The sequence below is a fragment of the Pristiophorus japonicus genome, chromosome 7, assembly GCF_044704955.1.
Source record: "Pristiophorus japonicus isolate sPriJap1 chromosome 7, sPriJap1.hap1, whole genome shotgun sequence".
NCBI lineage: Eukaryota > Metazoa > Chordata > Chondrichthyes > Pristiophoridae > Pristiophorus > Pristiophorus japonicus.
In genome coordinates this window covers 127,577-151,845 of record NC_091983.1, presented here as the reverse complement: position 1 = coordinate 151,845, position 24,269 = coordinate 127,577, and the positions used below count along the sequence as shown (strand labels likewise).

The 24,269-nt window shown below is 54.5% G+C and overlaps 2 protein-coding genes and 3 non-coding genes across 5 annotated transcripts in view; 4 read left to right on the top strand and 1 right to left on the bottom strand.

The window, feature by feature from the left end:
• Nucleotides 1-269: 269 nt before the first annotated feature.
• Nucleotides 270-19,244, top strand: LOC139267014 (mitochondrial import receptor subunit TOM20 homolog). The gene is made up of 5 exons (XM_070884647.1): nucleotides 270-567; nucleotides 3,680-3,726; nucleotides 6,340-6,421; nucleotides 12,190-12,332; nucleotides 18,747-19,244. Exons 1-5 carry the CDS (start codon nucleotides 447-449, stop codon nucleotides 18,789-18,791), a joined length of 438 nt encoding a protein of 145 aa, XP_070740748.1. The 5' UTR covers nucleotides 270-446; the 3' UTR covers nucleotides 18,792-19,244.
• Nucleotides 2,606-2,742, top strand: LOC139267666 (small nucleolar RNA SNORA14). Its single transcript, XR_011593946.1, has one exon. It is a non-coding gene; the product is annotated as a small nucleolar RNA SNORA14 (small nucleolar RNA).
• LOC139267664 (small nucleolar RNA SNORA14) lies at nucleotides 3,912-4,050 on the top strand. Its single transcript, XR_011593944.1, has one exon. It is a non-coding gene; the product is annotated as a small nucleolar RNA SNORA14 (small nucleolar RNA).
• On the top strand, nucleotides 14,552-14,688 carry LOC139267665 (small nucleolar RNA SNORA14). Its single transcript, XR_011593945.1, has one exon. It is a non-coding gene; the product is annotated as a small nucleolar RNA SNORA14 (small nucleolar RNA).
• A 2,907-nt stretch (nucleotides 19,245-22,151) lies between the features above and the next one.
• LOC139266993 (probable G-protein coupled receptor 139) overlaps nucleotides 22,152-24,269 on the bottom strand; it is a 104,010-nt gene continuing 101,892 nt past the window's right edge. Inside the window, exon 3 of the mRNA XM_070884625.1 lies at nucleotides 22,152-22,228. Within this exon, the coding sequence (XP_070740726.1) occupies nucleotides 22,152-22,228 (77 nt within the window). The remainder of the gene's footprint in view (nucleotides 22,229-24,269) is intronic.

Here is a 24,269-nt window from a genome sequence, read left to right as displayed (position 1 = left end):
GCAGTGTGCTCCCCCTTTTTGTTCTTCAGTTTAACCCCCAGTGGCCCCAGTGGCTGACCTTCCCCCCCCACAGCAATGGTCAGCCCTGATCCTTGTTTAAACCCCCTATTAGTGTTTTACAAAGGGTTGAGCATAGTTTCCTTGCCCCCCCCCCTGTACTCTGGGCCTGCTGCACCAGTCCTGGCCCTGGGGCAGTCTGTGCTCAAGGTGCCCCCCCCCCCACTCTGGGCTCGGGCAGCGCCGCGGGCAGCCGCAGTCGCGGGGTGATGACGCACGCGCGGGGGGCCTTCGGTGCGGCGACGACGGAGACGACGGAGAATGGCGGCAGGCGGCGCGTGATCGGCCGGAGACAGGGACCGAGCGGGATATACCGGGACAGCGCGGCCTGTGCACCGCCCCGAGCCCCGGGCCCCGGGCCCCGAGCCCCCGCTCACCCACCCCCCGGGATGGCGGCCAGGACCAGCGCGCTGGCGGCCGGCCTGTGCGGCGCCCTGTTCCTCGGTTACTGTGTCTACTTCGACCGCAAGCGGCGGAGCGAGCCCGACTTCAGGAGCCGGCTGCGAGAGCGTGAGTGGCGGGGTCAGGGGGTCAGGGAGCGGGGGGGTCAGGGGGTCAGGGAGCGGGGGGGTCAGGGAGCGGGGGGGTCAGGGGGTGTGGGGTCAGTCCCCCCACCCCGCCCCCCCGGACACCGGCGGCCGCTCAGGCCCGGTTTGCGATCCGGGCCGCACGTGGTGCAGGGCGCGGCCGTCTGTCTGTGAGTGTGAGAGAGCACTCTTAACACCCACATATACACACACACACCCACATATACACACACACACACCCACATATACACACACACACCCACATATACACACACACACCCACATATACACACACACACTCCCACATATACACACACACACCCACATATACACACACACACACCCACATATACACACACACACACCCACATATACACACACACACCCACATATACACACACACACCCACATATACACACACACACACCCACATATACACACACACACACACCCACATATACACACACACACCCACATATACACACACACACACACCCACATATACACACACACACCCACATATACACACACACACCCACATATATACACACACACACACCCACATATACACACACGCTCCCACACATATACACACACGCACACCCACATATACACACACGCACACCCACATATACACACACGCTCCCACACATATACACACACGCTCCCACACATATACACACACGCTCCCACACATATACACACACGCACACCCACATATACACACACGCACACCCACATATACACACACGCTCCCACACATATACACACACGCACACCCACATATACACACACGCACACCCACATATACACACACGCACACCCACATATACACACACGCACACCCACATATACACACACGCACACCCACATATACACACACGCTCCCACACATATACACACACGCACACCCACATATACACACACGCGCACCCACATATACACACACGCTCCCACACATATACACACACGCACACCCACATATACACACACGCACACCCACATATACACACACGCTCCCACACATATACACACACACACACCCACATATATACACACGCTCCCACACATATACACACACGCACACCCACATATATACACACGCTCCCACACATATACACACACGCACACCCACATACACACACGCACACCCACATATATACACACGCACACCCACATATACACACACGCACACCCACATTCACTCACATATACACCCACTCTCACTCACATATACACACATCCACACTCACATATACACCCACTCTCACTCACATATACACACATCCACACTCACATATACACCCACTCTCACCCACATATACACACACACACACTCACATATACACCCACTCTCACCCACATATATATACACACACACTCCCACACTCACCCACATATACACACACACACACACACCCACATATACACACACACTCCCACATTCACTCACATATACACCCACATATACACACACACCCACATTCACTCACATATACACCCACTCTCACCCACACACACCCACATATACACACACACTCCCATACATACACACTCTCACACACCCACATTCACTCACATATACACACACACTCTCTCACACTCCCATACATACACACAGCCACATTCACTCACACATACACACCCACACTCACACACACACACACCCACACTCACTCACATACACACACTCTCTCACACACACCCGTACTCACTCACACTCACATACATACACATACTCTCACACTCACTCACATATACACACACACTCACATACATACACACACACTCTCACACACACTCACATATACACACACACACCGTGCCACCCGCAGACCGGTGGACCACCTCTCCCTCAAACACCCAGGCACTGTGCCCCCCGACCCATGCACCTTCAAATCTCTTCATTTTACAGGAAGGCGGAAGCAGGGACTTCCCCCATCGCAGTGTCGGTCACTCCCCATTACAGGCCCATGTACCAGCTCTGGAGGAACTGGGTGGAGCTTTGCACATTGCGAAAGCTGCATTCTTTTAAACCCCCTGATTGTTTTTGTATCTCAACAGCCAGGACAAGAAGGGATGCAAAATGAAAGCTCCAGAGAATTCCAAAGTGCTGAGCTTCATTTGTGCTTTTCACTATTTCACCTCTCTGACAAACTCTGTAACGGAGCAGTGACCTGTCTATGGGCATTCCTGTAGGCTGGCGGGGCGGGGGAGAGATTGTTCAGTGCAGGTGTGATGGGAATAAGGGTGATGTTTTCAGCACTCACCGTTATTATGGAGTAAATTGGACAGCAACGTCCAGTAACCACACCTGTGCTGTAAAAAAACACAAAAACCTACAAAAATGCAAAACAAAAACAAAAAAAGGGCCTTGGGAAATGTTTGGAGTGTCCCCCAGATCGGGGGGCATGATTTAATGTTTATTGTTAACTCCAAAAGAGTTGTGAAGTTGCTGACCGAGATACCCTGCTCTTCCACATGCTTCGCCATAATGGTATCTCACTGAGGGACTCGGCATTGAAACACTTGGAAGGCGTTAAGTCGCAGTACTTGCGTGATAGATACACACTAAACTCAACCAGAAAAAGTTCTGGCGCAGCCAATCACATGTAAGTGAATTTTTAACGATGTGATAACTCTTAATTACTGCCAAACAAGTTCTCTGGCACTGAAAATTTACACGTGTCCAGTCACATTCCTTCAGATCTTTATTATTGGAGATTTAAAAATAAATGCAAACCCTTTTTTAAAAATTGTTTTCTTTCCATCTCTTTTATCTCTCAATCCAATTATTCTTCCCCTCTCTTTTGCTTTCTGTACCTGATTTGGCAATGAATTAAATATTCTAATGACACTTCCTGGTTTAGACTCTGCGTGCCTCAGTAAGGATACTTCAGTCTGATTGGTTAAGACACACGGTTGCTTGCCCTGTTCGTGCAGCTCATAGATCCCCTGTAGAGGGCGCCGCGCTGGAATGTATTTCTAATCACTCTGCTCCACCAGAGGCGCAGGGCTTGCGTTGAACCTGCGCAGTGGCCCCGTATTAATGAGCGAGCACCTTACACCTTCAAATCTTCCTCTGCACTTTACAGGAAGGAGGAAGCAGCGACTTGCCAGAGAAAAGGCTGGACTCCCCCGGGTAAGTGTTCACGGATTGAGCGTGCCAATGTGCGGGTTGTGATCTTTGAAATGCAGAGCACGTGAGCAGCACGGGGCATTGTTTGTGGCTCATCCCCATCGCAGTGTCGGTCACTCCCCTTTACAGGCCTGTGTGCTAGGTGTGAAGGAGCTGTGGGTAGGGATGTGCGGCCGCCCAATCCTAAGCTGCATTCCTTCAGACCCCTGGCTGTTTTTGTATCTCAACATCCAGGACACGGAGGGATGCTAAAGGAAAGCTCCAGAGAATTCCAAAGTGCTGAGCTTCATTTGTGCTTTTCACTATTTCACCTCTCTGACAAACTCTGCAAAGGAGCATTGACCTGTCTATGGGCATTCAGATATTGGCGAGCGACACAGCAGGACCTGTGGGGAAGGAATCGGGCGTGTTTGTGGCCCGCGTCGTGCAAGGTTCAGTCGCAGTGAGGCGCAGAATCTCTGTCACACCGAGTGCTGATGCCGGCTCCCCGAGCCTTTGACAGAGCAGTCTGCCTCCAGCCCGGCCGGGGGAGGGAATGGGGTACACCGTTGTTGTTAAGCTGCGCACTGATCTGGAGTTCCTGCGAGGCCACTCAACGGCCCTATAATGGGAAAAACGTGCATGCGCGGTAATTTGGAAAAAAAAATGCGAGGACATTGGTGAGGAGGGGCAAGGGGAGGGGCATGGAGTGGGGAGGGGGGAAATGGAGGGGTGGGAAGGGGAGGGGAGGTGGTGGGGAGGGGCACGAGCTGGGGAGGGGAGGGGCACGGGCTGGGGAGGGGCACGGGCTGGGGAGGGGCACGGGCTGGGGAGGGGAGGTGGTGGGGAGGGGCACGGGCTGGGGAGGGGAGGTGGTGGGGAGGGGCACGGGCTGGGGAGGGGCACGGGCTGGGGAGGGGAGGTGGTGGGGAGGGGCACGGGCTGGGGAGGGGAGGTGGTGGGGAGGGGCACGGGCTGGGGAGGGGCACGGGCTGGGGAGGGGAGGTGGTGGGGAGGGGCACGGGCTGGGGAGGGGAGGTGGTGGGGAGGGGCACGGGCTGGGGAGGGGAGGTGGTGGGGAGGGGCACGGGCTGGGGAGGGGCACGGGCTGGGGAGGGGAGGTGGTGGGGAGGGGCACGGGCTGGGGAGGGGAGGTGGTGGGGAGGGGCACGGGCTGGGGAGGGGCACGGGCTGGGGAGGGGAGGGGCACAGGCTGGGGAGGGGAGGTGGTGGGGAGGGGCACGGGCTGGGGAGGGGAGGTGGTGGGGAGGGGCACGGGCTGGGGAGGGGAGGTGGTGGGGAGGGGCACGGGCTGGGGAGGGGCACGGGCTGGGGAGGGGAGGGGCACAGGCTGGGGAGGGGAGGTGGTGGGGAGGGGCACGGGCTGGGGAGGGGAGGTGGTGGGGAGGGGCACGGGCTGGGGCGGGGAGGTGGTGGGGAGGGGCACGGGCTGGGGAGGGGAGGTGGTGGGGAGGGGCACGGGCTGGGGCGGGGAGGTGGTGGGGAGGGGAGGTGGTGGGGAGGGGCACGGGCTGGGGAGGGGAGGGGAGGTGGTGGGGAGGGGCACGGGCTGATCTTGGGCTCTTTGTTGGTAAGTAGGTTGAATTTTACCATCTTCCAAACACCCCCACATCCCTTGTTCCTGCCTGTTTTCTTTCCAGTGGACGTTCTGTCCCACAGCGTTAGTTCTTTGCCCGAGGGCAGAGTGATGGTGAGGTTTACTCCTCTCACGTGTCCGTTCTTCACACCAGCCTCGACTGTGAGGCTCGAGTTTTACCCATTGCCGGTAATCAGTTCATTTTAAAGGTTTAATAAGAAGATAAGAATTAGGAGCAGGAGTAGGCCATTCAATAAGATCAGGGCTGATCTTCGACCTCAACTCCACTTGCCTGTACTATCCCCATATCCCTTGGTTCCCTTAATATCCAAAAGTCTATCGATCTCTGTCTTGAATATACTCCAAGACTGAGCCTCCACAGCCCTCTGGGGTAGAGAATTCCAAAGATTCACCACCCTCTGAGTGAAGAAGTTTCTCCTCATCTCAGTCTTAAATGGCTGACCCCTTATTCTGAGACTGTGACCCCTGGTTCTAGACTCCTCAGCCAGAGAAAACATCCTCCCTGCTTCTACCTTGTCTAGCCCTGTAAGAATTTTGTATGTTTCAATGAGATCACCTCGCATTCTTCTAAACTCTATATAGGCCTAGTCTACTCAATCTCTCCTTGTAGAACAGTTTCCCCCCCCCTCTCCATCTATCCCAGGCACTGGCTTCAAAGTGCTGGTGTTTTTGCGGGTTATTCCACCAGACGGGGCCTCGTGGCCAAGCCTGGTCTTCTGGTGTTTTGATGAAGCTTTAATGTCGGAGGAGGGAGGCAGAGAATCCCCGGCCAAATGTATTCAGAAGCGATGGCACCCCCTCGGCAAGTGAATGTCTCGAGGTGAACGTCTCGAGCTGGGCGTCTCAGTCATGGGGGGTTGGGGCGGGGTATCCAAACTTGCGGCTCCTACCGCCTGCCCCCATAGCCCTGCTTCAGTTTTCTAAGCGGTTCCCTCCACCAACACGCCCCTCCAATCTCCGCAGCCTGTGAAGAGTAACAAAGCTCTTGTAGTAACCCGTATGATCTCCTCGCATTGCAGCTCCCAGACCTGAAGGATGCAGAAGCTGTGCAGAAGTTTTTCCTGGAAGAGATCCAACTGGGTGAAGAGTTGCTGGCTCAAGGTCAGTAATTTTAAAGTGTCCCTTGCTAGATTTAAAAAAAAAACCCTCTACTTTCAACAACAACAACTTGCATTTATATAGCGCCTTTAACGTAGCAAAGCGTTCCCAAGCGCTTCACTTGTGGCGATTACCAAACTAAATTTGACACCGAGCCACATATTGGGGCAGGTGGCCAGAAGTTTGGTCAAAGAGGTAGGTTTTGAGGAGGGTCTGAAAGGAGGAGAGAGCGGGCGGAGAGCTTTGGGGGGCGGGGGGGGGGGGGGGGAGTTCCACAGCTTGGGGCTACGGCAGCTGAAGGCACGGCCGCCAGTGGTGGGGTGATGCAAATCTGGGATGTGCAGGAGGCCAGAATCGGAGGAGTGATGAGATCTCGGGGAGGGGCGGGGCGGGGGTTGTAGGGCTGGGGGAGGTTATAGAACTACGGTCTCTCTGACTCCCCTTCCTGAAAACACATGCGTGCGGGAATATAATGGTTATGTTACTGGATTAGTAATCCAGAGAGCACGAGTTTAAATCCCACCGTTGCAATTTGAGAATTTTAATTCGGTTATTTAAAATCTGGGCATTAAAAAGCTGGTGTCCCCAACGGTGACCATGTGGCTGTTGGATTGGCTTTAAAAACCCACCGGGTTCACTCGTGTCCCTTTAGGGAAGGAAAGCTGCCGCCTTTACCCAGTCGGGGCCTACACGTGACTCCAGTCCCACACCAATGTGGTTGACTCTGAGGTGGACCCAGCAAGCCACACCGTTGTATCGAACCGCCACCAACACCTCAAGTAGGTGGCCCATCCACAGTCTTTGCCAACTGGGGATGGGCAATAAATGCCAGCCTTGCCAGCGATGGCCACATCCCCAAAATTATTTAAAGATCGATTAAAAAGCTCCCAGCCTTCATTGGTCCAGTCAGGGAAGAACTAACAAAGGGGTTACTGGGTTTTCAGACACAATATTCTCATTATATTTTGGTTTGCTCCCGGTTTTGCCCATCCCCAATTTTAATTGTGCCACCATTGGTGGCCGTGCCTTCAGCTTCCTAGGCCCTAAGTTATACTGCGGTTATGTGGTCGGAAGCTCATTTCAGGATAAAGTACAACACCAAGGTTGCAAGCAGTCTGTTTCAGCCTCAGACAGGAGTTGGGGAGAGGGATGGAGTCAGTGTCGAGGGAACGGAGATGGTGGCGAGGACCGAAAACAATGGCTTCAGTCTTCCCAATATTCAATTAGAGAAAATTTCTGCTCATCCAGAACTGGATGTGGGACAAGCAGTCTGACAATTTCCGAGACCCTGGAGGGGTCGAGAGAAGTGGTGGTGAGGTGGAGCTGGGTGTCGTCGGCGTACATGTGGAAACTGACGCTGTGTTTCCGGATGATGTCGCCAAGGGGCAACATGTAGATGAGAAATAGGAGGGGGCCAAGGATAGATCCTTGGGGAACACCAGAGGTAACGATGCGGGGGCGGGAAGAGAAGCCATTGCAGGTGATTCTCTGGCTATGATTAGATAGATAAAATGGAACCAGGCGAGTGAAGTCCCACCCAGCTGGACGATGGTGGGGAGGCGTTGGAGGAGGATGGACTGGTCAACCGTGTCAAAGGATGAAGAGGGATAGTTTACCTTTATGTTGAAAGCATGAACATAAGAAACAGGAGTAGGCCATATGGCCCCTCGAGCCTGCTCCGCCATTCAATACGATCATGGCTGATCCAATCATGGACTCAGCTCCACTTCCCCACCCGTCCCCTTATCCCTTATTGTTTAAGAAACTGTCCATTTCTGTCTTTAATTTATTCAATGTCCCAGCTTCCACAGCTCTCTGAGGCAGCGAATTCCACAGATTTACAACCCTCCGAGAGAAGAAATTTCTCCTCATATCAGTTTTAAATGGGCGGCCCCTTATTCTAAGATCATGCCCTCTAGTTCTAGTCTCCCCCATCAGTGGAAACATCCTCTCTGCATCCACCTTGTTAAGTTCCCTCATAATCTTATACATTTCGATAAGATCACCTCTCATTCTTTTGAACTTCAATGAGTAGAGGCCCAACCTACTCAACCTTTCCTCATAAGTCAATCCCCTCATTTCCGGAATCAACCGAGTGAACCTTCTCTGAACTGCCTCCAAAGCAAGTATATCCTTTCTTAAATATGGAAACCAAAACTGCACACAGTATTCCAGATGTGGCCTCACCAATACTTCTATAGCTGTAGCAAGACTTCCTTGCTTTTATACTCCATCCCCTTTGCAATAAAGGCCAAGATACCATTGACCTTCCTGATCACTTACTGTACCTGCATACTAACCTTTTGTGTTTCATGCACAAGTACCCCCAGGTCCCGCTGTACTGCAGCACTTTGCAATCTTTCTCCATTTAAATAATAACTTGCTCTTTGATTTTTTTTCTACCAAAGTGCATAACCTCACATAAATGATGCACATTTTTTGTTAATTCATTCTGGGGGTGTGGGTGCTGTTGGCAAGGCTGGCATTTATTGCCCATCCCTTGTGTGAACCACTCTGACCCCATTGGCCATATTCTGTTCCCCAAGACACAACCCCCGGGAATCGCTGAGTTCTTTCAAATCATGTGTTGCACGTTGACTATGGTAAGCTGTTATTGTAAGGGGTGGATTTAAAAACGGTGCAGAGTTACAGCATCGACTGACAACACGCAGACAGACCATTCAGCCCAACCAGTCCGTGCTGGTCTTCATTCTGCACACGAGCAGTATCCTACTCCCATCTGCCCTCCCTGTTCTGTATCCCTTCCCTATCTAACAAGACTCCCAAAGCAAATGCTCTTCTCGGAACCCCTACATGGCAAGCGAGCCCAAGGTGGGAAATGGAAACGTTACAAGGACACCCTCAAAACCTCCCTGATAAAGTGCAACATCCCACTGACACCTGGGAGTTCCTGGCCAAAGACCGGCCAAAGTGGAGGAAGTGCATCCGGGAGGGCGCTGAGCACCTCGAGTCTCGTCGCCGAGAGCATGCAGAGATCAAGCGCAGACAGCGGAAGGAGCGTGCGGCAAACCAGTCCCACCCTCCCCTTCCCTCAATAACTGTCTGTCCCACCTGTGACAGAGACTGTAATTCCCGTATTGGACTGTTCAGCCACCTAAGAACTCACTTTTAGAGTGGAAGCAAGTCTTCCTCGATTCCGAGGGACTGTCTATGATGATGATGATGATGGATGATGAACCTGTTCTTAAACATCACTAACTCCGATGGTACATTCCACAGTCTCGCAATGTTCCATGTATTTTATTAAAAAAAAGATTTCTGCTCTGTCCTAAATCTCTTGCATTTAATTTTTTTAATATCCCTTCACTCTAGACCCCTCAACCACTGGAACTGCCTGCCTCTACCTACCCAGTCCCATCCCCTCAGAATTTTTAACGCCTTGTCAAATCACTCATAATCTGATGAATACAGCTCCGATTTTTCACGTATGTCTTTGTAGTCATGTTTCTCATACCAGGCTACATGGGAGGAGGCCATTCAGCCCCTCGAGCTAGTTCCATCATGGCTGATCTGTATCATGACTCCATCTAGCTGCCTTGGTTCCATATCTCTTTATACCCATTCCCAACAAATCCCAGTGAATGCATGCACTGTCCTCAGCTGTACGGAGGTCCGTTCTACGTTGTGGAGTCCAGGGCTGCTGTAACCTGGAGCACCCTCCTGTAACTGGTTATTGGAGTACATCAATCAGTCAGTTTTTTTTAATAAATTAAAACAATTATATTCAAAAGCATTTAAAACGTGCCTACTGGTGCCATTGCGCCTAAATTTAAAAAAGCTTAATTTGAAGAGCATCCTCGAAGGACCGCAAGTAGGTACAATTAGTGGAAACTCGCCCTTGTGATTAATTCGATCTGGGGCCTGTCCCGTTTTGTAGCCGGAGCCTGCTTCTAGCACAGTGATTTTTAAACTTAATACAAAACATCGCGAAAACTCTTTGCGCTAAATGTAATTTGCTTTTAAAATTCCAGGATCTTTGTGCTGATTTCGGGTGAAAAAACCTAGCTGAAACTCCTCAGCACGTCCCACCGCGCTTTACAGCCAATGATCTACTTTTTGACATGTAATCACTGTTGTAATGTGGGAAATGCAGCAGCTGATTTGCGCACAGCAAGCTCCCACAACCAGTAATGTGGTAATGACCAAATAGTCTTTTTTTAGTGATGTTGGTTGAGGGATAAATATTGGCCAGGACACCGGAAAATAACTCCCCTGCTCCTCTTCGAAATAGTGTCATGGGATCTTTTATGTCCACCTGAGAGGGCAGATGGAGCCTCGGTTTAACAAGGGAACCTGCGACAGTGCCACACTTGCTGAGTACTGCACTGGAGTGTCAGCCTAGACACTGCTCAAGTCTCTGGACTTAACTATTCCAACGCACTCCTGGCTGGCCTCCCACATTCTACCCTCTGTAAACTTGAGGTCATCCAAATCTCTGCTGCTCGTGTCCTAACCCGCACCAAGTCCCGCTCACCCATCGCCCCTGTGCTCGCTGACCTACATTGGCTCCCGGTTAAGCAATGCCTCGATTTCAAAATTCTCTTCCTTGTTTTCAAATCCCTCCATGGCCCTGCCCCTCCCTATCTCTGTAACCTCCTCCAGCCCTACAACCCTCAGATATCTGCACTCCTCAAATTCTAGCCTCTTGAACATCCTCGACTATAATCGCTCAGCAGTTTTGGTCTCCGTATTTAAGGAAGGATATACTTGCATTGGAGGCTGTTCAGAGAAGCTCACTAGGTTGATTCCGGAGATGAGGGGGTTGATTTATGAGGATAGGTTGAGTAGGTTGGGCCCTATACACATTGGAGTTCAGAAGAATGAGAGGTGATCTTATTGAAACTTATAAGATAATGAAGAGGCTCGACAAGGTGGATGCAGAGATGATATTTGCACTCATAAGGGGCCGCCCATTTAAAACTGAGATGAGGAGAAATTTATTTTCAGAGGGTTGTAAATCTGTGGAATTCTCTGCCCCAGAGAGCTGTGGAAGCTGGGTCATTAAATATATTTACGGCGGAGATAGACCGACTTTGGGGCGATTGGGGAGTGGGCAGGGAAGTGGAGCTGAGTCCGTGATCAGATCAGCCTTGATATTGAATGGTGGGGCAGGTTCGAGGGGCCATATGGCCTACTCCTGCTCCTATTTCTTATGTTCTTATGTAACCATTGGTGGCTGTGCCCTCAGCTCTGGAATTCTCTCCCTAAACCTCTCTGCCTCTCTTTCCTCGTTTAAGACGCTCCTTGAAACCTACCTTTGACCAAGCTTTTGGTCATCTGCCCTTTTGTGTCAAATGTTATTTTATGACGCACCTGTGAAGTTCACTGTGTTAAAGGCATTGTATAAATACATGTTGTTGTGGAGCCTGACCCCACAATGTTCTGACTCCTGCTACCCACTGAGCCAAGGGTGTAGGGCCCTTAACCTAGTAAAATGTCCCAGGGCGCGTCACGGGCCTGTTACCATCGAGCTGCATAACAAGATTCGAGGACAGGCGGTTAACAGCTTGGTCACAGAGTAGGTTCTAAGGAGCGTCTTAAAGGAGGCGAGGGAGGTTTCGCGAGGGAGTGCCAGAACTGGAGCCTGGACAGCTGAAGGCACGGCTGCCACAGGTGGGGGCGAACCAGGCCAGAATCGGAGGAACGCCGAGTTGTGCAAGTCCTCACTGCGAGGCTACGTTCTGGTCGGGGTCGGAGCCCGAGTCCCGCTGCATCGTGTGAAAGCTAAGCGACTTGCCTTGCTTCTGCAGGTGACTACGAGAAGGGTGTGGATCACCTGACCAACGCGATCGCCGTGTGCGGGCAGCCTCAGCAACTGTTACAGGTGCTGCAGCAGACCCTGCCCCCGCCCGTCTTCCAGATGTTGCTGACCAAGCTGCCGACCATCAGCCAGGTATGGGGACCAGTCCCGCGGGCGGGGGGGGGGCGGGGGGCGGGTTCCTGTCGGCTCCCGTTCCCAGCGCTTTTATCCCGATCGTGGACAACCGCGTTAAGGATGTGGTTTTCCTCCTGGGCTCGGGGCATCGCGGAGTTACATCGAAACATCGAAAACAGGAGCAGCGGTAGGTCATTCGGCCCTTCGAGCCCGCTCCGCCATTCAGTATGATCAGGGCTGGTCCTCTATCTCAACACCATGTTCCTGCTTTCTCCCCACACCCCTTGATGTCTTTTGTGTCTAGAAATCTATCTATCTCCCTCTTAAATATATTCAGTATATATTCAGCCTTCTGTGATAGATAATTCCACAGGTTCACCACCCTCTGAGTGAAAACATTTCTCCTCATCTCGCTCCTAAATTTCCTCCCCCGTATCCCGAGACTGTGAGCCCTTGTTCTAGACTTCCCAGCCCCGGGGAAACATTCTCCCCGCATCCAGTCTATCCAACCCAGTCAGAATTTTATAAGTTTCAGTGAGATCCCCTCTCATTCTTCTAAACTCCAGTGAATACAGGCCCAGTCGACCCAATCTCTCTTCATACGACAGTCCTGCCACCCCAGGAGTTCAGCTCCAGGTGCCCCTCTCCATGTGTGCCGTTAACATGCGGGTCCCTGTGCAAGCCGTTTGCACCAGTGTCCTCGCTGCTCAGCTGTTTGAGGCAAGTCTCACGAGCAGAGCCCTGGAATGAGTGCCCTGTGCAGAATTGAGGGCGGGTTCTGGGGACGGGTCTGTCACTCATAGAACGATACCACACAGAAGAAGGCCATTCAGCCCATCGGACCTGAGCCGGCTCTCAAAGAGCGATACAATCAGTCCCAATCCCCCCCCCGCCCGCTCTTTCCCCACGGCCCAGCAAATGTTTCCTTTTCAAGTATTTATCCAATTCCTTTTTGAAAGTTACTATTGAATCTGCTCCCACCGCCCTTTCAGGCAGCGTGTTCCAGATCATCATAACCCGCTGCGTTAAAAAAAATTCTCCTCATCTCTTCCCCCTCTGGTTCTCCCAGTTACCCTCAATTTGTATCCCCCGGTTACTGGCCCTCCTGCCACTGGAAGCAGTTTTTCTTTATTTTCTTTACCAAAGCCCTCTTGATCCCCACGGGGAGGGGGTGGGGCGCGGGGAGGGGTCACGGAGGGGGCGGGGCTGTGGGGAGCGAGCGGGGTCGCGGGGAAGGGGCACGGGGAGGGAGTGGGGACGTGGGGAGGGGTCACGGGGAGTGGGTGGAGGGGGCAGAGCCGGGGGGAGGGGAGGGGGTGCGGGGCGGGGCTCCACAGGGAGGGGAGGGGGAGGGGTCACGGGGGCACGGGGAGGGGAAGGGGGACTGGCCACGGGGAGAAGGTGGCATCACGGGGAGGGGGAGGGGTCACGGGGAGGGGGCACGGGGAGGGAGTGGGGGTGCGGGGAGAGGTCACGGGGAGGGGGTGGGTGGAGGGGGCGGAGCCACGGGGAGGGGGAGGGGCGGGGTCACGGGGGGAGGGGGTGCGGGGCGGGGCTCCACAGGGAGGGGAGGGGGCACGGGTAGGGGAAGGGGGACTGGTCACGGGGAGAAGGTGGCATCACGGGGAGAAGGTGGGGTGAAGGGGAGGAGGCGGGGTCACGGGGAGGGGTCACCAGGGGGACAGGGAGGGGCTCATGGGGAGGAGGCGGGGTCACGGGGAGGAGGCGGGGTCATGGGGAGGGGTGATGGGGAGGAGGCGGGGTCACGGGGTGGGGGAGGGGTCACCGGGGGGACAGGGAGGGGCTCATGGGGAGGAGGCGGGGTCACGGGGAGGGGTGATGGGGAGGAGGCGGGGTCACGGGGTGGGGGAGGGGTCACCGGGGGGACAGGGAGGGGCTCATGGGGAGGAGGCGGGGTCACGGGGAGGAGGCGGGGTCACGGGGAGGAGGCGGGGTCACGGGGAGGAGGCGGGGTCACGGGGAGGAGGCGGGGTCACGGGGAGGAGGCGGGGTCACGGGGAGGAGGCGGGGTCACGGGGAGGAGGCGGGGTCACGGGGAGGTGTGCAGTTGATCGGTGACATCGTTCACACCACCATTGTTTTCTCGGTTGATAGATAATTGCTTGTTGGCGAGCCAGGGTTTGTCGATCCTTTGAAGCCTGAGCTCACCGTGTCAGTCGAATGTCCGTGCTGTGTGTGAGCTGTGGGTTGGGATGTGCGGCCGCCCAGTCCCACAGCTGCATTCCTTCAGACCCCTGGTTGTTTGTGTATCAACATCCAGGACACGGAGGGATGCTAAAGGAAAGCTCCAGGGAATTCCAAAGTGCTGAGCTTCATTTGTGCTTTTCACTATTTCACCTCTCTGACAAACTCTGTAACGGAGCAGTGACCTGTCGATGGGCATTCCTGTAGGGGTTGTTTGTGGCTCGCACCGTGCAAGGTTCAGTCTCTGTCACACCGAGTGCTGATGTCGGCTCCCCCAGCCTCTCCCAGGGCAGTCTGCCTCCAGTCCGGTCGGGGGATGGACGGGGAGGGGGTACGAGTGTGGGAAAGGGAGAGGGCTCTGGGTGGGGGGGCGGGGAGGGTCTGGGAAAGGGAGGGGTGTCTGGGGGTGGGGGTGTCTGGGAAAGGAAGGGGTGTCTGGGAGAGGGAGGGGGTCTGGGGGTGGGGGTGTCTGGGAAAGGGAGGGGTGTCTGGGAGAGGGAGGGGGTCTGGGGGTGGGGGTGTCTGGGAAAGGAAGGGGTGTCTGTGAGAGGGGGTGGGGGTGTCTGGGAGAGGGAGGGTGTCTGGGGGTGGGGGTGTCCGGGAAAAGGAGGGGTGTCTGGGGGTGAGGGTGTCTGGGAGAGGGAGGAGGGTCTGGGGGTGGGGGGTGTCTGTGAGAGGGAGTGGGGGTGGGGGTGTCTGGGAGAGGGAGTGAGGGGGGTCTGGGGGTGGGGGGTGTCTGTGAGAGGGAGTGGGGGTGGGGGTGTCTGGGAGAGGGAGTGAGGGGGGTCTGGGGGTGGGGGTGTCTGGGAGAGGGAGGGGGTCTGGGGGTGGGGGTGTTTGGGAGAGGGAGGGGGGTCTGGGGTTGGGGTGTCTGGGAGAGGGAGTGAGGGGGTCTGGGGCTGGGGGTGTCTGGGAGAGGGAGTGAGGGGGGTCTGGGGGTGGGGGTGTCTGGGAGAGGGAGGGGGTCTGGGAGAGGGAGTGAGGGGGGTCTGGGGGTGGGGGTGTCTGGGAGAGGGAGGGGGTCTGGGGGTGGGGGTGTTTGGGAGAGGGAGGGGGTCTGGGAGAGGGAGTGAGGGGGGTCTGGGGGTGGGGGTGTCTGGGAGAGGGAGGGGGTCTGGGGGTGGGGGTGTTTGGGAGAGGGAGGGGGGTCTGGGGTTGGGGTGTCTGGGAGAGGGAGTGAGGGGGTCTGGGGCTGGGGGTGTCTGGGAGAGGGAGTGAGGGGGGTCTGGGGGTGGGGGTGTCTGGGAGAGGGAGGGGGTCTGGGAGAGGGAGTGAGGGGGGTCTGGGGTGTCTGGGAGAGGGAAGGGGTCTGGGGGTGGGGGGTGTCTGGGAGAGGGAGGGGGTTTGGGGCTGGGGGTGTCTGGGAGAGGGAGGGGGTGGGGGTATCTGGGAGAGGGAGGGGGGTCTGGGGGTGGGGGGGGTGTCTGGGAGAGGGAATGGGGTCTGGGAGTGGGGGTGTCTGGGAGAGGGAGGGGGGTCTGGGGCTGGGGGTGTCTGGGAGAGGGAGGGGGGTCTGGGGGTGCGGGGGTGTCTGGGAGAGAGAGGGGGGTCTGGGGCTGGGGGTGTCTGGGAGAGGGAGTGAGGGGGGGTCTGGGGGTGGGGGGTATCTGGGAGAGGGAGGGGGGTCTGGGGGTGGGGTGTCTGGGAGAGGGAGTGAGAGGGGTGTCTGGGAGGGAGTGAGGGGGGTCTGGGGGTGGGGTGTCTGGGAGAGGGAGTGAGGGGGGGTCTGGGGTGGGGTGTCTGGGAGAGGGAGTGAGGGGGGGTCTGGGGGTGGGGTGTCTGGGAGAGGGAGTGAGGGGGGGTCTGGGGTGGGGTGTCTGGGAGAGGGAGTGAGGGGGGGTCTGGGGTGGGGTGTCTGGGAGAGGGAGTGAGGGGGGGTCTGGGGTGGGGTGTCTGGGAGAGGGAGTGAGGGGGGGGGTCTGGGGGTGGGGTGTCTGGGAGAGGGAGTGAGGGGGGGGTCTGGGGGTGGGGGTGTCTGGGACAGGGAGTGAGGGGGGGTCTGGGAGAGGGAGTGAGGGGGGGGTCTGGGAGAGGGAGTGAGGGGGGGGTCTGGGTGAGGGAGTGAGGGGGGGGGTCTAGGGGTGGGGGTGTCTGGGAGAGGGAGTGAGGGGGGGGTCTGGGAGAGGGAGTGAGGGGGGGTCTGGGTGAGGGGGGGTCTGGGGTGGGGTGTCTGGGAGAGTGAGGGGGGTGTCTGGGAGAGGGAGTGAGGGGGGGGTCTGGGGGTAGGGGGGTCTGGGGTGGGGTGTCTGGGAGAGGGAGGGGGGTGTCTGGGAGAGGGAGTGAGGGGGGGGTCTGGGGGTAGGGGGGTCTGGGGTGGGGTGTCTGGGAGAGGGAGTGAGGGGGGGCTCTGGGAGAGGGAGTGAGGGGGGCTCTGGGAGAGGGAGTGAGGGGGGGGTCTGGGTGAGGGGGGGTCTGGGGTGGGGTGTCTGGGAGAGGTAGTGAGGGGGGGTCTGGGGTGGGGTGTCTGGGAGAGGGAGTGAGGGGGGTCTGGGGGTGGGGGGGTCTGGGTGAGGGGGGGTCTGGGGTGGGGTGTCTGGGAGAGGGAGTGAGGGGGGGTCTGGGGTGGGGTGTCTGGGAGAGGGAGTGAGGGGGGGGTCTGGGGGTGGGGGGGTCTGGGTGAGGGGGGGTCTGGGGTGGGGGCTCTGGGAGAGGGAGTGAGGGGGGATCTGGGAGAGGGAGTGAGGGGGGGGTCTGGGGGTGGGGGGTATCTGGGAGAGGGAGTGAGGGGGGGTCTGGGGGTGGGGGGTATCTGGGAGAGGGAGTGAGGGGGGGGTCTGGGGGTGGGGGGGTCTGGGTGAGGGGGGGGTCTGGGGTGGGGGCTCTGGGAGAGGGAGTGAGGGGGGGGTCTGGGTGTGGGGGGGGTCTGGGGTGGGGTGTCTGGGAGAGGGAGTGAGGGGGGGGTCTGGGATGGGGTGTCTGGGTGAGGGGGGTCTGGGATGGGGTGTCTGGGAGAGGGAGTGAGGGGGGGGTCTGGGGGTGGGGGGGTCTGGGGGTGGGGGGGTCTGGGTGAGGGGTGTCTGGGGTGGGGGGTCTGGGAGAGGGAGTGAGGGGGGGGTCTGGGATGGGGTGTCTGGGTGAGGGGGGTCTGGGGTGGGGGTCTGGGAGAGGGAGTGAGGGGGGGGGTCTGGGATGGGGTGTCTGGGTGAGGGGGGTCTGGGGTGGGGTGTCTGGGAGAGGGAGTGAGGGGGGGGTCTGGGTGAGGGTGTCTGGGGTGGGGGGTCTGGGAGAGGGAGTGAGGGGGGGGTCTGGGTGAGGGGGGTCTGGGATGGGGTGTCTGGGAGAGGGAGTGAGGGGGGGGGTCTGGGTGAGGGGTGTCTGGGTGAGGGGGGTCTGGGATGGGGTGTCTGGGAGAGGGAGTGAGGGGGGGGTCTGGGTGAGGGGTGTCTGGGTGGGGGGTCTGGGAGAGGGAGTGACGGGGGGTCTGGGGTGGGTGGTTTATGCTCCACACGAGACTGAGGGAAGGATTGTTGGTTGCCTCCTGTTTGTACACCCGCGATCTGAAGAAATAATGAAACGCGATATTTGGTAGTTGGATGGCACAGAACATTTCAATCAGGCCAGCCTGTTCAGAAGAGCTGAAATTGCGCGAGCAGTTCCACTGTCGAACAAGCACTCGACCACAACCAGAACCCTGTCGGAGGGAGACACCAACCGTTCCTTTACTACGCACGGTTGGAGATTGTACCCCCGCAATGATGGGGAGCAGAGAAGCACGTTGGTGTCGGGGAGGCGAGACTGTCCCTGCAGTGTGTGTGTGTGGTGGGGGGGGGGGGGGGGGGGGGGGATAGACTGACAGCTCGAGAAGGGTCTCTAATTTCCCAGTCAGGAGTGAAGCACCGCCCTGTTACAATGGCTGTGTATATCTGTGGGCAGAGGAGTAAGGGATCTGGGTGGCTCTGGGATAGAAAGGTGTGTGGAGGATTTTGATTGGGTGAAACCATCAGTACGCAGCGCTCATTAACTGTGGAAAGAAGACTTGCATTTCTATAGCGCCTTTCACAACCTCTGGCTGTCCCAAATCGCTTTACAGCCAATGAAGTACTTTTAGGAGTTTAGTCACTGTTGTAATTTGCGAAACGCGGCAGCCAATTTGCGCACAGCAAGCTCCCACAAGCAGCCATGTGATGATGCCCAAATAATTGGAGGGGGGGGGGGAAAATGTAACTGTTGGGTATTTTTCGGCAGGATGTGGCGATTGCTAACTGCTGGCTTGTCTTCTCTCTCCAGCGGATTGTAACGGCACAGACCCTTGTGGAAGATGATGTGGAGTGAGCGTCCCGATATTGCCGGGAGCGTGAGCAGTGGCAGCCCCCCTCATCCCATCCCATCCCATCCCGTCTCCCCCCCCCCCCTCTTTCAAAGTATATATTTAGCATAAAGTGGACTCTGGATTGAAAGCGGTCGGTTTAAATGCTAGTGTTGCCCTCCACCACGAAACCTTCCTGTTGTCTCCCTTTATTTATTGTGCCCGCTATATTTTAATACTGATTTGATGGGTATTGTGCTGCAGTTACGGCACTCGGTGCCTCTCGGCTTACCTCTGTCAGGACTGTAATCCTGCACGGATGTGGAATATGTTGTGGGTGACCCTAGGAGAGGCCATTCCTCACACATCAGGAGAACCCAGTCAGGCACTGCCCCAACCCCAGAGCTCCACAGCTGCCCCGTTCAAAAGAATGCTGTTAATTGTCAGAGATTTTTAATAAATTTATTAAATCAGATGAACTTTCTGTGGTCTTGCAATTTTTTTTTTTTAAACTTTGTGTAAAGCGGGAGGTTTAAGGCTTAAGGTGCACCCCAGCAAACCGTGGAGATATTGGGACAGACTTGGTCAATGGGAGAGGCTTTGAGGAGGAGAAAGGCGGAGAGGGTTTAGGGGAAAGAAAAGACTTGCATTTCTATAGCGCCGTTCATGACCTCAGAACGTCCCAAGGTGCTTTACAGCTAACGAAGTACTTTTTGAAGTGTAACCACTGTTGTAATGTGGGAAACGTGGCAGTGAATTTGCGCACAGCAAGCTCCCACAGACAGCAATGTGATAATGACCAGGTAATCCGTTTGTGATGTCGGTTGAGGGATAAATATTGGCCAGGACATGGGAGAACTTCCCTGCTCTTCCAATGGTGCTGTGGGATCTTTTGCCTCCATCAGTTGGGGCCTCGGTTTAACATCTCATCCAAAAGACAGGAGGGAATGCCATAGCTGGGGTCCAGGCAGCTGAAGGCACACTGCCGATGGTGGAGCGAAGGATGTAGAGGAAGCCAGAATTGATTGGAGGAGCGCAGATAGCAGATATCGTGGAGGAGTGAGGGGTATCTGCCTCTACCACCCTTTCAGGCAGTGAGTTCCAGACCCCCACCACCCTCTGGGTGAGAAACTTCTCAACTTCCCTCTAATCCTTCTTCCAATTACTTTAAATCTCTGCCCCTTGGTCTTGCTAGCAGTAAGGCACTGCAATGGTTAATGCACTTTGTGCTTAAAGTTGTGGAAGAATGTGCAGTACAGCGGGACCTGGGGGTACTTGTACATGAAACACAAAAGGATAGTATGCAGGTACAGCAAGTGATCAGGAAGGCCAATGGTATCTTGGCCTTTATTGCAAAGGGGATGGAGTATAAAAGCAGGGAAGACTTTGCTCCAGTTATACAGAGTATTGGTGAGGCCACACCTGGAATACTGCGTGCAGTTTTGGTTTCCATATTTACGAAAGGATATACTTGCTGTGGAGGCAGTTCAGAGAAGGTTCACTCGGTTGATTCCGGGGATGAGGGGGTTGACTTATGAGGAAAGGTTGAGTAGGTTGGGCCTCTACTCTTTGGAATTCAGAAGAATGAGAGGTGATCTTATCGAAACGTATTAGATTATGAGTGGGCTCGACAAGGTGGATGCAGAGAGGATGTTTCCACTGGTGGGGGAGACTAGAACTAGAGGGCATGATCTTAGAATAAGGGGCCGCCCACTTCAAACAGAGATGAGGAGAAATTTCTTCTGAGGTTTGTAAATTTGTGGAATTTGCTGCCTCAGAGAGCTGTGGAAGCTGGAACATTGAATAAATTAAAGACAGAAATAGACAATTTCTTAAACGATAAGGGAATAAGGGGTTATGGGGAGTGGGTGGGGAAGTGGAGCTGAGTCCATGATCAGATCAGCCATGATCTTATTGAATGGCGGAGCAGGCTCGAGGGGCCATATGGCCTACTCCTGCTCCTATTTCTTATGTTCTTATAAAGAAAACCTTGAAAAGCTGTTTAAGGAATTTTATATACAATAGACTCTCGCTTACCCGGGTTGTTGGGGATTTGGCAACTCCGGGTAAATGAATTTTCCGAGAGGGCGAGTTTACATTTTAAAGTTAATATTTGAAGGTGATAGAACCACCCACGAAATATTTTATCTATCATATATAGATCTTGTTCCGCACTTTCCAATGAGCTATTCAGTTTGAAAATTGATTCATAACTTTTTGAAATATAAAATAAATAATTGACAAGTGCTAAATTTATACGGTCGAATAAATAAAACAAAGGTTTAGTTCATGTTATTTGAACATGACTCCTAATAAAATTAAAATTCATAACTTTTTGAAATTAAAAATAAATGTCTAATAATTGAAACAAAGTATTTAGCACCTGTTATTTTATTTTGTTAAATTTGCTTCTTCTGCCATTGCGACTTCTGGCAAACACTTCCATAGTAAGCCAGTCTCATTGGCGTTGTATATTTAATCTGCAGTCACTTTCATTTCCTGCACCATTTCAGCAAATGTTCTTGAATAATTCTGTGCGGCCTCAGTGTCTGCTGATTTTTTTTCGCCCGTCACATCCAGTTGGCAAATACCATGGCGATGCTTAAAACGTGTGAGCCAACCCTCTGGAAAAAATGCACTCTTCAGTTAAATTCATTTTCATCTTGAAGTCCTTGGCCTGTGCTGTAATCATTGGCCCTGAAATTGCCACACCGTTTCAAAGAAAACCATTCATAAAACACTTGCTCTAGTTTGTCACGCTTCAGCTTTCGCAAATCCTTGCGGAATATTGCCTTCACGAAAGATTCAGAAGCAGCGGTGAAACTTTCTAAATCTTTCTTTTGCTTCTTGATATCATAAATTGTTGATGATCCAACTTCATATTCCTCCATCAAAGTATGCACACCCAGCTTCAGACTTCTTTATCATTTCTCATTTCTGCTGAATGTTCCATACTTTTCGCTTCCTAATGCTGCATTTGCTTTCACTGCTATCACAAGGAATTTTAAATTGTTTGATTTCAGGGTGTTTTGAACAAGTGCGCTCAACAGACTGATGTGTTGCAATGAACCGCTTTCAATGTGTGTGTGACAGTTAAATTGCCGAATCTCGCAATATTTTAAATTCTGTTACAGCGGGCTTTCCGTTACATTCGTATCCGGGTAAACGAGACTGCATTCCAACATTAAACAAAAGCAAAATACTGTGGATGCTGGAAATACGAAATAACAACAAGTAACGCTGGAGGACGTGGAGGGAGGGAAGTGCCATGATCTTATTGGATGGTGGTGCAGGCTCGAAGGGCTGAATGGCCTACTCCTGCACCTAATTTCTATGTTACTATGGAAATACTCAGCGGGTCAGGCAGCATCTGTGGAGAGAAACGGTTAATGTTTCAGGTCGATGACCCTTCGGAAGAACTGGAAGATGTTAGAGATTTGACAGTTTTTAAGCAGTTGCAGAGCTAGGGAAAAGGGTAAGTGGGAAGGAACACAAGGGAAAGCTTGTGATTGTAAAGCAACAAAAGATGGGTCTAGAAGAAATATAAATGGGGATATCGCCTCCCCTGGCATCCCCTCCTCCCCCCCCCCACACTCCCAGCCCACCCCTCTACCTCCCCCAGCCCACCCCTCCTGCTCACCCTCCCCCAGCCCACCTCTCCCCAGCCCACCCCTCTACCTCCCCCAGCCCACCCCTCCTCCACCTCCCCACTCCCAGCCCACCCCTCCTGCTCACCCTCCCCCAGCCCACCCCTCTACCTCCCCCAGCCCACCCCTCCTGCACCTCCCCACTCCCAGCCCACCCCTCTACCTCCCCCAGCCCACCCCTCCTGCTCACCCTCCCCCAGCCCACCTCTCCCCAGCCCACACCTCCTCCCCCACACTCCCAGCCCACCCCTCTACCTCCCCCAGCCCACCCCTCCTCCACCTCCCCACTCCCAGCCCACCCCTCCTGCTCACCCTCCCCCAGCCCACCCCTCTACCTCCCCCAGCCCACCCCTCCTGCACCTCCCCACTCCCAGCCCACCCCTCTACCTCCCCCAGCCCACCCCTCCTGCTCACCCTCCCCCAGCCCACCTCTCCCCAGCCCACACCTCCCCCCCCCCCACACTCCCAGCCCACCCCTCCTGCACCCCTCCTCCAGCACGCCCCATCCCCACTCCCAGCCCACCCCTCTACCTCCCCCAGCCCACCTCTCCCCAGCCCACCCCTCCCCCAGCCCTCCAGCACGCTCCTCCCCATCCCCACTCCCAGCCCACCCCTCCTGCTCACCCTCCCCCAGCCCACACCTCTCCCCCCCCCCCCCAACACTCCCAGCCCACCCCTCCCCCAGCCCTCCAGCACGCCCCTCCCCATCCCCACTCCCAGCCCAGCCCTCCCAACGCACCCAGCCCACACCTCCCCACCCCTCTAGGAAAGAATGATCATAGTTTGGTTGAATTTCAAACTCAGTTGGAGGATGAGAAGATTGGGTCTCCAACCAGTGTCTTGATCTTAAATAAAGGCAATACAAAGGTATGAAGGCAGAGTTGGCTAAAGTGGACTGGGAAAATAGATTAAAGGGTAAGACTGTTGATAAGCAGTAGCAAACATTTAAGGAGATATTTCCTAACTCTCAGCAAAGATATATTCCAGTGAGAAAGAAAGACTAAGAGAAGGATGAACCATCCGTGGCTAACGAAGGAAGTAAAGGATGGTATCAAACTGAAAACAAAAGCATACAATGTTGCGAAGAATAGTGGAAAGCCAGAGGATTGGGAAATTTTTTTAAACCAGCAAAGGATGACTAAATAAATAATAGAGTGTAAAAAAGCAAGAAATATAAAAACAGACAGTGAGAGCTTCTACAGGTATATAAAAAGGGAACGAGTAGTGAAAGTAAACATTGGTCCCTGGAGGATGAGACTGGGGAATTAACAATGGGTAACAGGGAAAAGGCAGAGACTTTGAACAAATATTTTGTATTGGTCTTCACGGTAGAAAATACTAAAAACATCCCAATAATTAATAATCAAGGGGCTGTGGGGAGGGAGGGGGGACTTAAAACTATCACTAACGCAAAAGTACTTTGTAAAATAATGGGACTAAAGGTGGACAAGTCCCCTGGACCTGAGGGCCTGCATCCTAGGTTCTTAAAAGAAGTGGCTGCAGAGATAGTGGATGCATTGGTTGTAATCTACCAAAATTCCCTGGATTCTGGAGAGGTCCCAGCAGATTGGAAAACTGCAAATGTAACGCCCCTATTTAAAAAAGGAGGTAGATAGAAAGCAGGAAACTATAGACCAGTTAGCCTAACATCTGTGGTTGGGAAAATGCTGGAGTCCATTATTCAGGAAGCAGTAGCAGGACATTTGGAAAATTATAATACAGTCAAGCAAAGTCAGCATGGTTTTATGAAAGGGAAATCATGTTTGACAAATTTGCTGGAGTTCTTTGAGGATGTAACAAACAGGGTGGATAAGGGGGAACCAGTGGATGTGGTGTATTTGGATTTCCAGAAGGCAT